The sequence below is a fragment of the Helianthus annuus genome, chromosome 6 (assembly GCF_002127325.2).
Source record: "Helianthus annuus cultivar XRQ/B chromosome 6, HanXRQr2.0-SUNRISE, whole genome shotgun sequence".
Taxonomy (NCBI): Eukaryota; Viridiplantae; Streptophyta; class Magnoliopsida; order Asterales; family Asteraceae; genus Helianthus; species Helianthus annuus.
Window position 1 is genome coordinate 82,651,817 of NC_035438.2, and position 14,236 is coordinate 82,666,052.

A 14,236-nucleotide genomic window follows, 5' to 3' on the forward strand; every position below is an offset into this window, starting at 1 on the left:
CTATTTTTTTCAGTAGCAAATTTTGGTCACAATTGCCCAATTTTCTAGTAGTGAACAAACCCAACGAACAAACTTTCAACAACCAAGAAATGAGTCACAAAATTTCACTCAACAACAAGGTGGACGAGAAAGGCTTGAAGATACTGTATCTCGCCTCATCTCCGACACTGAAAAGAAAAACTCGGAAAGGTTTCTACAATTAGAGTCAAATTTTAGAAATCAACAAGCTAGTATTCAAAACATAGAAAAACAATTAAATCAACTAGCTCAAAATTTTTCCGAGAGACCACAAGGTGCATTACCAAGCAATACCGAAACAAACCCAAAAGCGCAAGTTCATCTCATCACGTTACGAAACCGCACCGTGGGGCCTGCGGAAGCGCCACCGCCGACAGAAGAAACTGTACCCCCGCCTCTGCAGGAGAAGAACTCCACTCCATCATCAGAGCCTACCAAGGCTCCTCGAGTTCCATATCCCGGTAGGTTAATTCGTCAAAAGACCAATGAGCAATTCGCAAAATTCGAAAGTCTATTAAAACAATTGTATGTCAATATTCCTTTTATTGATATCCTAACCCAAATGCCCAAATACTCTAAGTTCATGAGGGACTTCCTCACTCATAAAAAGAAAATTGAAACTTTGCAATTAGTTAACTTAGGCGAAGAATGCTCTGCTCTCGTACTCAACAAACTTCCCCAAAAGAAAATCGATCCCGGAAGCTTCACGATTCCCTGCTCAATCGGGGATTCCCCCGTTCGTAATGCACTAGCCGATCTTGGGGCTAGCATCAACCTCATGCCCTCATCAATGTTTAAAAGACTCGGCCTAGGAACAACGAGTCCTACAAAAATGAGCATACAACTTGCTGATCGATCCGTCAAATTCCCGCAAGGTGTCATCGAAAATGTCCTGTAAAGGTAAGCAAATTCGTCTATCTGGCCGACTTTGTCATACTCGATATGGAGGAAGACACCGAGGTCCCCCTCATACTAGGGAGACCATTTCTTGCCACCGCACAAGCAGTGGTAGATATGAATGACGGAACACTCACCTTGAGGTACGGGGATGATGAAGTAAAATTCGGAGTTGGGAAGAGAATAGAAGACGACGACTCGGCCAACTACATGAAGGTTATTTATTCGAGTTTGGATGCTGCTCTCCGACGGTGTAACATGGGATGCCAAACATCCCACTCAGAAAATATATAACCTCACATTGGGTCTAGCCAAGGACCCTTATAAACGTGGCGCACCACGGAGGCATTCCGCGGAACTATCCTTAGTTTAGTTTAATATTTTTAGTTTTAATTTGCAGGAATAAAACACACTCATGGTGGTAAAGGATGAAAAGGGGAACGAGAAAAATGGCCCCATGCACAAGAACAAGGAAATCCGACACAAATTTCTCCATTACAGAAGGTTCAACACGGGCCGTGTCCAACCAACACGACCCCGTGCTGAACCCCCTGCAGAAAAATGCCCAGTTCAGGTAACTGGACACGGGCCGTGTTCACCAGACACGCCCCCGTGTCCAGGCTTCTGTCTCTTTTCTTTAATTTTTGTTACTGGCACCTGAACACGGGGCCGTGTCCGGTCCCCACGGGGCCGTGTCCAGACTGCCAGTAACATAAATCTTTGCTTTTTAACACCACATTACACATCTAATCAACCTAAAAATTTATTTTTGGGACACATTGAGGACAATGTGTAATTTAAGTGTATGGGGGGGGGGGGAAGCTAAAACTTTGAAATTTTGCAAGTCCTATTAACAAGCCTTACACATGGAACCGCTAATCACCCCAAATTTTTTTCAAAAACTTTTCGTTTTTTTACTTGTCTTGGTTTAATTTGGGAATAACAAGTTCTAAAAAGGTTATATTTTTACAAATTTACAACCGATAGCGTCGTGATAAAAAGAATCAACATAAGAAAATTATGAAACGGCATGACAAGCTTGGTTAAAATTCGATTATATATACTTGATCACATAAAAACCCATTCCCACAAAAGTGAGTTTTGAGCCTTTATTGAGCATACAAATTTACATCTTTAGACTAAATGCTCATTTTTCGTTTCTTGTGTGAATAGCCGCTTGGTTCTTACGACTCTAGAACTTGCCACGACGATTCATTCCCGGTCCTTACCAACTTAAACCCAAGTAAGTAAATGATGGAGGCATTAGGACTAACCATTTTTCTTTCTACACCATTATTTTTCAATTTTTTTACCACCTACCCAAAATCCCCCTAGTTAACCCCTTTGAGCCTAAACCTTTCATTTCTTTACCTTAAAACCTTTTCACCCACCAAAAACCCTTTTTATTTTCACCCTTTATTTTAGTAGCAAGCTCGGTTTTTCGTGTGACTAAAAAAAATGATGAAGTTAGAAATAAACAAACAAAGCTATTAAAACAAAAGCTTGTTTGGAGAAATACTTCGAAATAAAAAGTCACTAAAACAAAGTGTTTTACGAAAACCGACGCTTTTTACGCTTTTCGCCATTTTCTACTAACCCATTCACCCACCTTTAGCTCAAGCCTATACCCAAAAAGTCCTCTTGATATTTACAAAGGTAACAAGTTAAAAAGGAGGAGGATTGATTGCTTGGCAAGCTTATGGTAGGAATAAGTTCCACGCCGCTCTCGAGTGATTCACTAAAAATACACCTTCGGCCGAGTGTGAGTGATTTCTCCCGTGAGGTATGTGAACTTGTATATAAATGGAATTTAAAAAAACAAAAGCATGTTATGCCCAAATTAGTAATTTCTCCTATGAAACGTTCTAAACAAATCATAACGAATAGGATTGTAAATAAATAAAAATAAAACCCAAAAAGATCATGGATTCCCGACACTCTATGACAAGCCAAAAACCTTCTCTTCTACCTATTCCATTTGGGAGTGTAAGCCACATATTAAAGAGTTTTACTTAAGGACAAGCAAAAGTTCAAGTGTGGGGGTATTTGATGTGTGTAAAATGCAATATATAAATTACATCAATTGAGGCATAAAACTAACCCTTTTTAAGTACTAATGTTGGAAAAAGAGTGTTTTTGTCTTCCTTTTGTATTTTCAGGATAAAATGAGCTCAAATTCACAAAAGAAGCAAAAAGACAGCTAAATCTAACATAAATACAAGAAAATGAACAAAAGTGGATTGCCCGACCCCTCAACGGCATCTTCCCAAGCAGAAAAGAGAAGTCAGAAGACTGAACACGCCCCGTGCTCAGCCAGCACGGGGCCGTGCCCAAGAAGCAGCAGAAAAGACAAACCTATAGAAGCTTCTATTGCCCACCACGGGGCCGTGTCCAGTGAGCACGGGGGCGTGGCGAAAGTACAGCAGACGCATTAATTGTAATTGCGAATTACAATTAATGAAGGGAGAGAGTGTCAGACAGGCACGAGGGCGTGTCCAGCGGACACGGGGCCGTGCCCAGCCTTCTGTTCAGCCTATAAATAGGAGTGCTTGGTTTCATTTCAACTCATCCCTTGGCACACCACCTCTCTCACACTTCATCCACCACCCACCACCATCACAACACCATCATCCACCACCATCATCCATTGTCCATCATAGAGTGCGTGAGTCGTCTCGGGATCCAAGATTGATCGTAAGAGTTCTTGACAATCAAGGCCATGTTTGCCTAAGTCTCTTACATCACTTGGTGAAGACAAGTGTTTAGTATAATACTTTTTATTTTTAATCTTTTGCACTTTTTATTTGGTTTTGTATTAATGACTTTAATAACTAGTTGCTTATGTTGAAGGTGATCTTTCCTTATCGTTTGTCCGTGGTGTTTTGGCATTATTTTAATATCTATATAAAATAAAAGATTTTCACCATTCATATCTCCACGGTCTATATGGAGGTATGTTGGCTACCTGGTCGGGGGTTAAGGGAACGGTTTGGTAAGGGTCTTGCTCTTGTTCAGCGTTTAGAGGTCCTGCAAGGGACCTGGGTCAAATTTAGTAGGATCTCCTTCAATGCCCATAGGTATTGGATGGCGGGGATCCAAACTCTTTGACCCCCTCATAAGTTAACTACTATTAATACTATAACCCGGCTATTTAGGACTGTATCCCTGCTGACTCAGACTACTTAGCCGAGGGTAACGTCACCGCCAAAAGCGGGGCCTACCATAATTTGCATTAATAACTTAATTCATTATCTTCCAATAATCCAACCCTTTAGGATTGTATCCTTGCTGACTCAACTACTGGGTTGAGGGTAACGTCGCCTTCAAAAGAGGGGCCTACTACAATAACTAAGATAATCTCTTAAACAAGTGCAAAAGTGCGAAAATAATCAAAGGTTATACTAATACACGAGTCGGATCCAAGTGATTCATCTTGTCTATCTGTTTTTATTTTATTTTAATTTTCAGCATTTAGTTAGTTTTTATTTCTTATTTTAAAAATCTTTTATAACTTCTTTTTGGTTTGATTAGACGTTGAGGATAAACCGGTACTAAAAGCTCTTGTGTCCTTGGACGACCTCGGTATCTTACCAACACTATACTACGTCCACGATGGGTGCACTTGCCCATATGTGTGTTTAGTGTTAGTAAATATCGTGTTTTATAAATTTTAAACTTGGCTAAAAGTGTAAAAAGGGCTTAAATATACATCTAAAATATATACACACCGACACACATCACGGGGTGTGATGTGGGGGTTTAGAGTGGTTTATTGTTGTAGCAGAAAGTGGGGGTTTGGAGTGGTGATGTTTGAAATGACGTGACATACTGATTAGGAGGTCTGTTGGATGGACATGATCCATCGTTGTAGATTCTCTTACTATTACAATTCCCCATGCCATATATGTCTTACCTATACCACTAATACCTTCGGTAGTAGTAGTTCTCCGTAGTGTCTCCGAAGGACACGGTGTCTTCCCTTTATCCTAGATGTGAACAGTTTAAATTCTATAAGATGCATCTATAAGAGTATTTAGCTATAAGGTGCACGTATATGAATATTTAGCTTCGGCAACCCCCTTTTGCCGCATGGGAGTCCACCGCAACCCCTTTTTTTATTTTTCGTTTTATCTTGTTTATAGTTTAAGTTAAGAAACCAAGTTCTTAAAAGGTTCAAATTTTTATAAACTATTTACAACCGATAGCACCGTAATAAAGAAAATAACCATACAACAAAATTTTTTAAAAAGGGCATGATAAACTTCTTCACCCCTTGTTTCAAGATTAACTTCTTCACTCCTTATTCGTTTTTAAAATATTTTACTGTCATTTGCCCTTCTATGAATGAAAAGGAAACTCAAAAGCAACAGGATTGATTGGTTACTGTCATTTGCTCTTCTATGAATGAAAAGGAAAATCAAAAGCAACAGGATTGATTGGTTTAAAGTAGTTATTTTAATGGATCTTAAATGCAGTGCTCACGTGATTCTATGAGAAACAAGTTGCCAATCCTATTGTGTCAAGAAGAACGAAAGTGGGGTCTATTTTTTGGGTTGCAAGTTGCCACTTTCAACACGTAAATTCATGCACCAACACGGCAACACCCCAACAAACATCTTTATTATTATTTTTTTTCTTATATATTGGTTCATTTTCTTTCAAGTCGTCGTCTTCTGCTATGTGACGTCTACATCAACATAACTAATTTCTTTCACAAAATGGTATAGTGGTTCACTCCACTTATTCCGTTAATGATTATCTAATTATTATTTAAAACAAAATCAACAAATAGAGGAGTGAACGATGTAGAAGTAGGTGAGCAACAAGGCGTGAATCAAACCAAGAGCCAAGCAAAATATGGGGCTTTCACTAAAGGAGGGGGGTTGTGCGGCCGTGAAATGGGACAGAAATGCCTCATTATATTAAAGGATACTTTACATATTTACTTATCCTTACTTTTAAATTTATACATATTATTGACTACAATACTAGAACCCTTAACCTCCTCGTAAGAAGAAACACATTTCTTTTACCATTAGACTGGAAACACCCTGGTGAGAAACATCTTCAAATGCATGCAAAGCTAATTTCTTTAAGAGCCCCCCCCCCCCCACACACACACACACACACACAATTGGATTCCCTGTGTTGATCCCATCCTCATAATCTGAAGAAAAATGTAAGCTTTTCACATATTATCCACTCCATCCCATTCCCTAATATAGAAATAAAATTTAGGGACTCAACTCTCGTCTCCTATATTTAGGGAATCACTATATGTTCTCCATCCCAAAAACCCTATATTTTGTGAGTAGCAACCCTCCATAATTAACACCTTCGATGCTAACTACCATCGGTGAACTTCTTTTCCTTTTTTTTAAACGGCAAATTTCTTTTATTTCATGTTGTCTATGTGACTTGAACTCAAGACCTCCATCTCCCAAGGTATTTAAAGGTTTTGTCTTTGCCATTGGACCAATACCCATTGGTGGTAGAGGTGTACAAAAAAAACCGGTTTTAGAATCGAAACCGGTTTTTTTTTTATTTTTTTATTTTTTTTTATAACCGGTTTTAGAACTCAACCGAACCGCCGTTGTAGATCGGTTAGAGATATTTATCTTCGAAACCGGTTACACAAAACCGGTTTAAACCGTTTTTTTGGAATAAACCAGTTAAAAACCGACCCTAACTGGTTGGACCGGTTATTGTTTTTAGTTAAAAAAACCGGTTATTAACTGAAACCGATTATAACAAAAACCGGTTTTTGTTTTTGATAAAAAAACTGGTTCAGTTAATAACCGGAACCGGTTTTAAAAAAAAAACTGATTTATACACCTCTGGTGTTGAACTTCTTTACCATAGTAGATATCTTAGACTTTGTATAATTTTTGTATTATTACATGATGGTATTCCTAACATTTCGTGATGCACCTTATTTGTTCTTTAAAATAATAATAATTATAATAGGGTGGCAGTCTTTTAGGACCATTTGCCTTTTTTTCTTTGAATGAAATAAAAAACAAAACAAAAGTAGTTGGTTTAGGATTAAAGAAATGAGTTATTTCTCACCTGATTTGGTGAGAAACAAGATGCCAATTCTATTCCTGCTAAAAGATCAAGAAGAACAAAAGGTGGGGCATTTTTTATTTTGGATTGTAAGTTGGGCAATACTTAAATTAATACACCACAAGAAAATTTTTCTAACATTTGACGAAATTCATATTGAAATTCCATCTTTTTCCCTGTAATTTAACTATTCCCTAATATATGGAGTTAATAGTGATTCACTCTCTATCTATTTCCCATATTTTTTGTGAAAATAATTAAGAGAAAAGGTAAGAAAAAAAATATCATTTAATTGAATAGAAATAGATATTGGGATTTAAATGTTGTGTGTTTTAAAAGGTGAACAGTCTAAAAATTAATTCCATTTTTGGAGTTAAACCACATAGATGAAGATAAAGATTCGAATGTGATTGCTGTAAACCTAAAATCTTTTAAAATAGTTGAGATACGAGTTTCTTAAATACTCTAGCAGTATAAACAAGGGTTGAATCAACTTCCATCAAGTTTCTTAAATACTTTATTTTTGAGTGACCCAATGTCACACTGCCTAAACAGCGGTCCCAGCCAAGATCTGCCCAGACTACGTTGTCTTAAACGAGTCCACGCTGAATTGGTCAGACTTGGTTACGGCGTTCCCCCGGAAACCGTATTTCCTCCACACGAGTTAAAATTCATAACTTGCTTGTGTCAATGCGTATGAATACTAGAAACTATGAGGGTTCCTTTTCATCAAAACTATCCATTATATATATTTATATATATTAATACCAAGTCATGATGAACAGTAACTTAAATGAAAGTTATAACAATATTATATTATATTTATTTGGATTTATTTTAATTTAATTTGTTTTTTATATTATATTTATTTGGATTTATTCTAATTTAATGTGTTTTTTTAATTGAAAATAAATAGTAATTTATTTATTTTTATCGTAAGGTGCCCGTAAGAATATTAAAAAAAACACATATTTTTTGCATTATAAACTATACGAGTATTTGATACGTCACTAATCGAATCGATTTCAATTGAACAACATCGGTAGCATCGGAACCAATATTCTTTTTATGGTTTTCAATTGATATAAAACATGTATCATTTTCAGCATATCACGACTTTATTTTTTTAGATTTCTCTTTGAGCTGTTGTAGTGAATCTCGATACTAGAACGAACCGAACCGATACCAATTGAGTTCCCGGCGCATAGCCGCGGGGGAAAACCACTAGTTTATTTTAAATTCAGGTCTATTTTTTAAAACCCATTATGCTTACATTTCTTGAGTAGTAGGGACACACTTGATTCTCTATAGACACATAGACATTAAGGACCCACTTTACCACTTTGGTCTATATCCATCTTACAAACATAAACATCAAACTACAGACAAAATCCCTTTAATCACTCCACACCAATTTCAACAATCTCATCCTCCTTTTTCCACCTTTCCATGATTTCCCATCTCCCAATTCCTAAATCATACAAAAAAAAATTACAAAAAAAAAAAAATCTTTATATCTATATGTCACAAGTCACAAAATCAAACCATGCAATTCTGTATGTTAACTAACTAAACATCACTTTCTTTTCTTGTTTTTTGGCATCACCCAACATGTAAACCACATATAAAGGTTAAACATCTGTCACTTGTTGGGTCGAGTCAACGACACAAGAATCTCTGAAAACGTTGGCCGTTTGGAAGGCGTATTATGCCAGCATTTGTTCAATAGCGATCTGAGATGTTGCGGACAGTCTTTTGGGATGTCGGGTCTGAGCCCACATGCAGCAATACCGACAGTCGCTTGAACGGGTGACAATGCAGCATACGCTGCCTCCCCTGTCATCATCTCCCATACCACCATTCCGAAACTAAACACGTTACTCATCCATGTCTCTGTTACTGTTTCTGGATCACCAGCGATGATCTGTGCACAAACAACTAACCAGTTATTAATGATTACTACTCCTACCTACCTATATCTTGGAGTATATATACGTATTCAATACATACACGTCAATCCGATCCAATAATTCATGTATTTATTTGTCAAATCATGAAAATAATTGTATACCAATCAGTTTTAATGGAAAATGATGGTAGTGGTTCAATAAAGCCAAAAGTTATGCAAGATAATAATGAAATTTTGTTCATCTAATCTAATCATGAGGGAAAATTGCTTTAAGATCTATATGATTAAGCACACAAATGTTTGAAATAATTTCATGTATGTCCCCAGAAACTTCCTATATATCATACACATCCCTAGAAATTTCCTATATATATATATATCATATGTATACAAACCCAATTCTAAATATCATATCTATCACAGAAAAAACCGCAAAAAAAAAAAAAAAAAAAAAACACGGTATATATCTACACTAAAAAGCTGAGTTAAAAATGAGTAAATAGTAAGGTAATGGATTGACCTCGGGAGCAAGCCAACGGTAACCATCGGTTTCATATTCCATAGCTTCACCGGCATTTTTACAAGCGGAGACAATGCCCATATCCCCTAAACAGGCATTCCCGTTTTTATCCAACAAAATCCTTTGTGTGTTAAGGTCTCTATAAGCAACACCATGATCATTCATGAACTTGATCCCTTCCGCCACATCAGCAGCGATTCGTATGACCTCTTTCATTTGAATCTTTTTGTTCTTCACCATTATACGATCATGAACCGATCCACCCTCCATCAACTTATTCACGACACATAAACCATGAACATCATCTATGCATACACCATAGAATTGCAAAATGTTCTTATGCCCACATGTCATAAACTCTAGAAGATCTTTTCGGATCTCGAATTCATATGAATTTCCCTTTTCACACCCTTTTAACTTCTCGATCCCGACCTTTTTACCTTTATACGTTCCTTTAAACGTCCCAAAACCGATTTGATCAACAAACTCTAGACTATCGGGATTTAACAACCATTTCTTGATCTCATCGGCTCCGGATTGAACAGTCTGCCACTCGTCAACCGATATTACAATCGAAGAACTCGGTAAAGGCATTTGAAGTTTCAACTTTGAACAAGTCGAAGCTACACCCTCAGCCTCATTTCGGTAACTTTGCTCGTTACTATCGTCTTCGATTTCCCCGAACTGTTTACCTTTCGTACCTTCTTCTTGACACCCGCAAAGCCCAAACGCGAGCTTCATCGAATTCGTCTTCGTCGGCTTCTTCAAAGCCGATTTTAACGCGGTTTCAACTAGCGATTTGAACATTTTCTCTTGCCCGGGTTGTACTAAAAGAAGAACAACTCCTAAAGTGAAGCCTTTTTTCTCAAAGATTTGTATCTTTTTGCAACAAATTGAAGCAGAATCTAATGATCCTGACATTACAGGCCAGGAAAGTGATGAGTTACACGCGAATGTGAGTTTGAAAACCGACCCTTGAACTTGATCCTCTGATACCTCTTGTATCATAAAAGCTGGATCATCATCTCCAGATGCTTGTTCTATTAATCTAACATGTAAGAACACATCCTTCATTTCAAATCCTGCTTGTGAATAACTGTCATCAATAACATAAATTCAGCAAAAATCCTTAATTTTCAAATTAGTTAAGGATTTCTTACATATGTTAATATTATTCATCCAAGTTTTTACAAAATCATGTTAAAAAAAACACCCTGCTTGTCATACTTTTTAAAATGACACACTTTAAAAAAAAAACTAAATCAAATAAAGAAGTCGGTTAAATATCGTTATAAAACTCTACACTAAACTTATTTACATAGCTGAAGTTATGAAACCGTTAAATTTGAATAACGCTAAGCTTTGAGTTTCCAAAACAGCCTAATCCGATCCGACCCAACCCAACCCGTACCCAAAAAAGCCTAATCAAGTAAACAGATATCCGAGCACCAAAAATCAGTCACATCACTAGTCAAGGTGAGCACTAAAGGTGTAGATTTATAACTAGATTACGAGGATGTGCGAGTTAGCCGTTAAAAAAACCAAAATAAATAAATAAATAAATAAATCCTTAATGGGGAAACCTAAGATGAGTAAGATCCATATCAGTTCCAAAGTTTGACTTATGATTTAGTCAACCAAAACACCATCAGATTTCCGTAAAACCTTGTAATTATCAAATTAATCAAGAAGTTGATGTATAATACCTGAGGGGCAAGGAGTCAAAATGTTTTCTTATACTAGACACCAACTTCTCCGGGAGTTGACTTCCGGGATACAACTGAGTCAAATTCCTGACAACACTCCCCCAGACATTTTTCCTACAAGCATCGATCCGGGTCGGGTTAGAATCCCGGGCCGGGTCAAGATTCAACGAGTTCTTCAACGAAGCAATGGCTTCCGAAACATTGCGGCTGAGCTTCTGCAGCTTCTTCTGCATCACCGACCCATCTTTTCCGGCGCCGGCGACGGAGGCGGAGGGGGAGGAGGAAGACGACGACGTTTCAAATGCGGCGGCGGTTGAAGATTCCGATCTGTCGGCGGTCCGCATGAGACCTTGCTCTACTGTGTCTTCATCGGTGCTGGTACGGCTAGACCAGCATTCGAGTGCAGCTGCCATTGTGGTTGTGGAGTGGAGGGTGGATTTCGGGTTGACCCGAATTGGTATTGGTATGAAGAAAGCTATGTAAGTATATAATTAAATAAGGGAGTGTTGGATGGGTGGGGCTGGTTGTTGTTTGTTATGTGTGTTGTTTGAGATCAGTTTTATTTTTCACATTTTGGTTCTGACATGAAGAGAGAGAAAGTGAGGAGAGAGAAGGGGTTTGTTGGGAAGGTGAGGTGAATAAGTGGAGACTGTTATTTTGGGGAGCTGGGGTGAATAAGTGTAGAGTGATGTTTAGTTTTAGGGTGCAACCTTGTTTTGGTAAAGAATAATAACTGTGTATACTTCTTGTCATATCCAAGAATAAATGCAACAAACTGAATTATTTATTATTAAAAGTAGAAAAATATAGTTTTTTTTTTAAAGTTAAATTCGATTTGACAAAAAACTTTCATTTTTTCCCAGAAGATTAAAAACACTGTTTAAATTGTTAGTTTTAATTTTATTATTATATTTATCCACACATCTAATCTAATTCCATTCATTTTCTTGTTTAGTGCATGTACTAGTCATGTGATTGCTATTTGTAATTTTTCCTATTAAACTTAAGAAATCCTACATAAATAACTCACGTTTCCATCGTTTATTCCAAGAAAATTACCAATGTATCCATCATATGACAAGTACATAGATTAAAGGTAAATACAAACACACATTTATATGCATTTTTATAAAGTGTACAATAAGAAAAACTTAACAATATAGTATTGTTATAAATAATCAGGCTATGAGGTGTACTTACCTATTCCCCGCCTCCTCTGTCCTCCACCCGAGTGTGCTTCCCCCTATTTTTTAATTAATAAATTTTTTTTATAAATAATATCTTTTTATTCATTAATTTGTTAAAATAAAATAACTAGGAAAATTCAACATTTCATACAATTTAACAAATTACTATATATTATTACTATATATTATTATTGCTATATATTGTTAATAAACGAATTGAAATAAATAGTGATTTTAATATATTATTACTATATATTACTATTACTATATATTATTACTATATAATTGAAATGAATTGTGATTTTAATATTTTAATAATATATAGTTTTTTAATACTTTTATTATTTTAATATATAATAATAGTTATTTTCTTTACTATTTAACTTTAATCCTTTTTTTATATCAGGGGTTAGGATAAGTTTGGTGTCAACTGGTATAAACCAGTATTGGTATCGAAAGTACCGGTACGGTCCTGTTCGGTATCAGTGCATGAAGATAAAAACCGACACTAATACAGAAAATGCGAAAAGTTGGTGCCGAATTGATATTGGAAATCTTTTGGTTCGGGAAATTTAGTGCTGCTACCCGGTACCATTTGCTCATCCCTGATCACGGTTACCGTACAAACAACGATATCGTACAGCTTTTTTTTTGTTGTTGGTTTTCTTCAACTTTTAATTTTTTCTTTTTTTAGTTTCAGGGGTAGGGATGAGCTTAGTGCCAACCGATACAAAATCGGTACTGAATCCGTGTCCAAAGTACCAGTAACAAATGAAATCAGAAGACTTACAGTGGGGTGGCCATGGGGGCGTGTTGGTGAGCACGACCCGTGCCACCTTCTGGTCAGAGAATGTTTGATAATAGTAAGACGGGCACGGGGATTTGCTGAGTGAGCACGGCCCCGTGCTGCAGCCACTGTTTTGCAGAAAATGAGTCGAGAGGTTTTTGTTTTACTTTACATTGGACTACAATATACGTATAAATTATCCTCTATACTCCCAATCCAATCTAATAATCAAACCCGCAACTTACACACCTTCTTTTCAGCTCTTAGGGTAACTTGGGTGTTCCAAAACTCAAGACACAACAAACTCACTTTCATGGTCTTTCTACGTAAACCGTGAGTATACTTGATGTTGGTGCACTACATCTGCTGATTCCGTCTTGTATCGAGTCATTATCCTAGAATGTTAGATCTGGGCTCGAAATACTAGAAATTGTGAAGATTGTATAGAATTTAGAATGGTTGGATCGCTTTTATGGTCCATTAGGAATTTGGATCGCTCATGAGGACCATTAGTAGTTGGACCGCTCGAACGGTCATATGTTAGGACCGCTCGATCAGACATACTAGTGGATCGCTCCAATGTCACATGGTTGGGCCGCTTATTGGGCCTGTCCAATAAGCGGTTCCAGATTTCTATAAATACCCTTTGGGCGATCTCAGTTGTAAGAATTGCTGAATCTCGTACCGAAGTGCTGCCGGATCGAGAACTGTTTGTATTTACCGTCAAATCAATACAGAAAGAGTTTAAAGTGAATTGCAAGCTATTCCTACGTTAATTACTTGTTTTCCGCACCTGTAATTGACGAAAACGCCTCTGATCGACTCATTCGGGTCGCAATACGATCCTACAAGTGGTATCAGAGCTTCAGGAGGAGGAGTTCTACAGAGAATAGCTGGAAATCGTCAAAAATTCTGTCTTCTACACATTCTTTTTCAGTTTCAGACACTTTCAACGGTCGAAATTTGCTCAAAATCTCAGGGATTGTGCGCAACTACATAGAGATAAACCCTTGACAGTTTGGTGTCGAAATTCGAAGAAATAGTGGGTCAAAAAGATGGCCGAAGTCTGTTCGCTTTTCGGAACATCCCTGGATCGCTTATTGGACCTTTGTTGAACCGCTCTTACAGCATCATTTTGGGCCGCTT

General features: G+C 37.2%; 1 protein-coding gene across 1 annotated transcript; it reads right to left on the bottom strand.

The window, feature by feature from the left end:
* Positions 1-8,299: 8,299 nt before the first annotated feature.
* Positions 8,300-11,782, bottom strand: LOC110886454 (serine/threonine-protein kinase akt-2). Its single transcript, XM_022134261.2, has 3 exons — positions 11,117-11,782; positions 9,411-10,506; positions 8,300-8,905 (listed from the first exon to the last, which is right to left on the bottom strand). The coding sequence occupies exons 1-3, from the start codon at positions 11,527-11,529 to the stop codon at positions 8,624-8,626; spliced, it is 1,791 nt and encodes a 596-aa protein (XP_021989953.1). The 5' UTR covers positions 11,530-11,782; the 3' UTR covers positions 8,300-8,623.
* Positions 11,783-14,236: the final 2,454 nt, after the last annotated feature.

Bases quoted from the DNA above. Each gene is read 5' to 3' on its own strand.
- LOC110886454 (XM_022134261.2), bottom strand. From the start codon at position 11,529: ATGGCAGCTGCACTCGAATGCTGGTCTAGCCGTACCAGCACCGATGAA. The intron at 10,507-11,116 runs GTATTATACATC...TATTGATGACAG, and splicing joins TTTGACTCCTTGCCCCTCAG to TTATTCACAAGCAGGATTTG. The intron at 8,906-9,410 runs GTCAATCCATTA...GTTTGTGCACAG, and splicing joins ACCGTTGGCTTGCTCCCGAG to ATCATCGCTGGTGATCCAGA.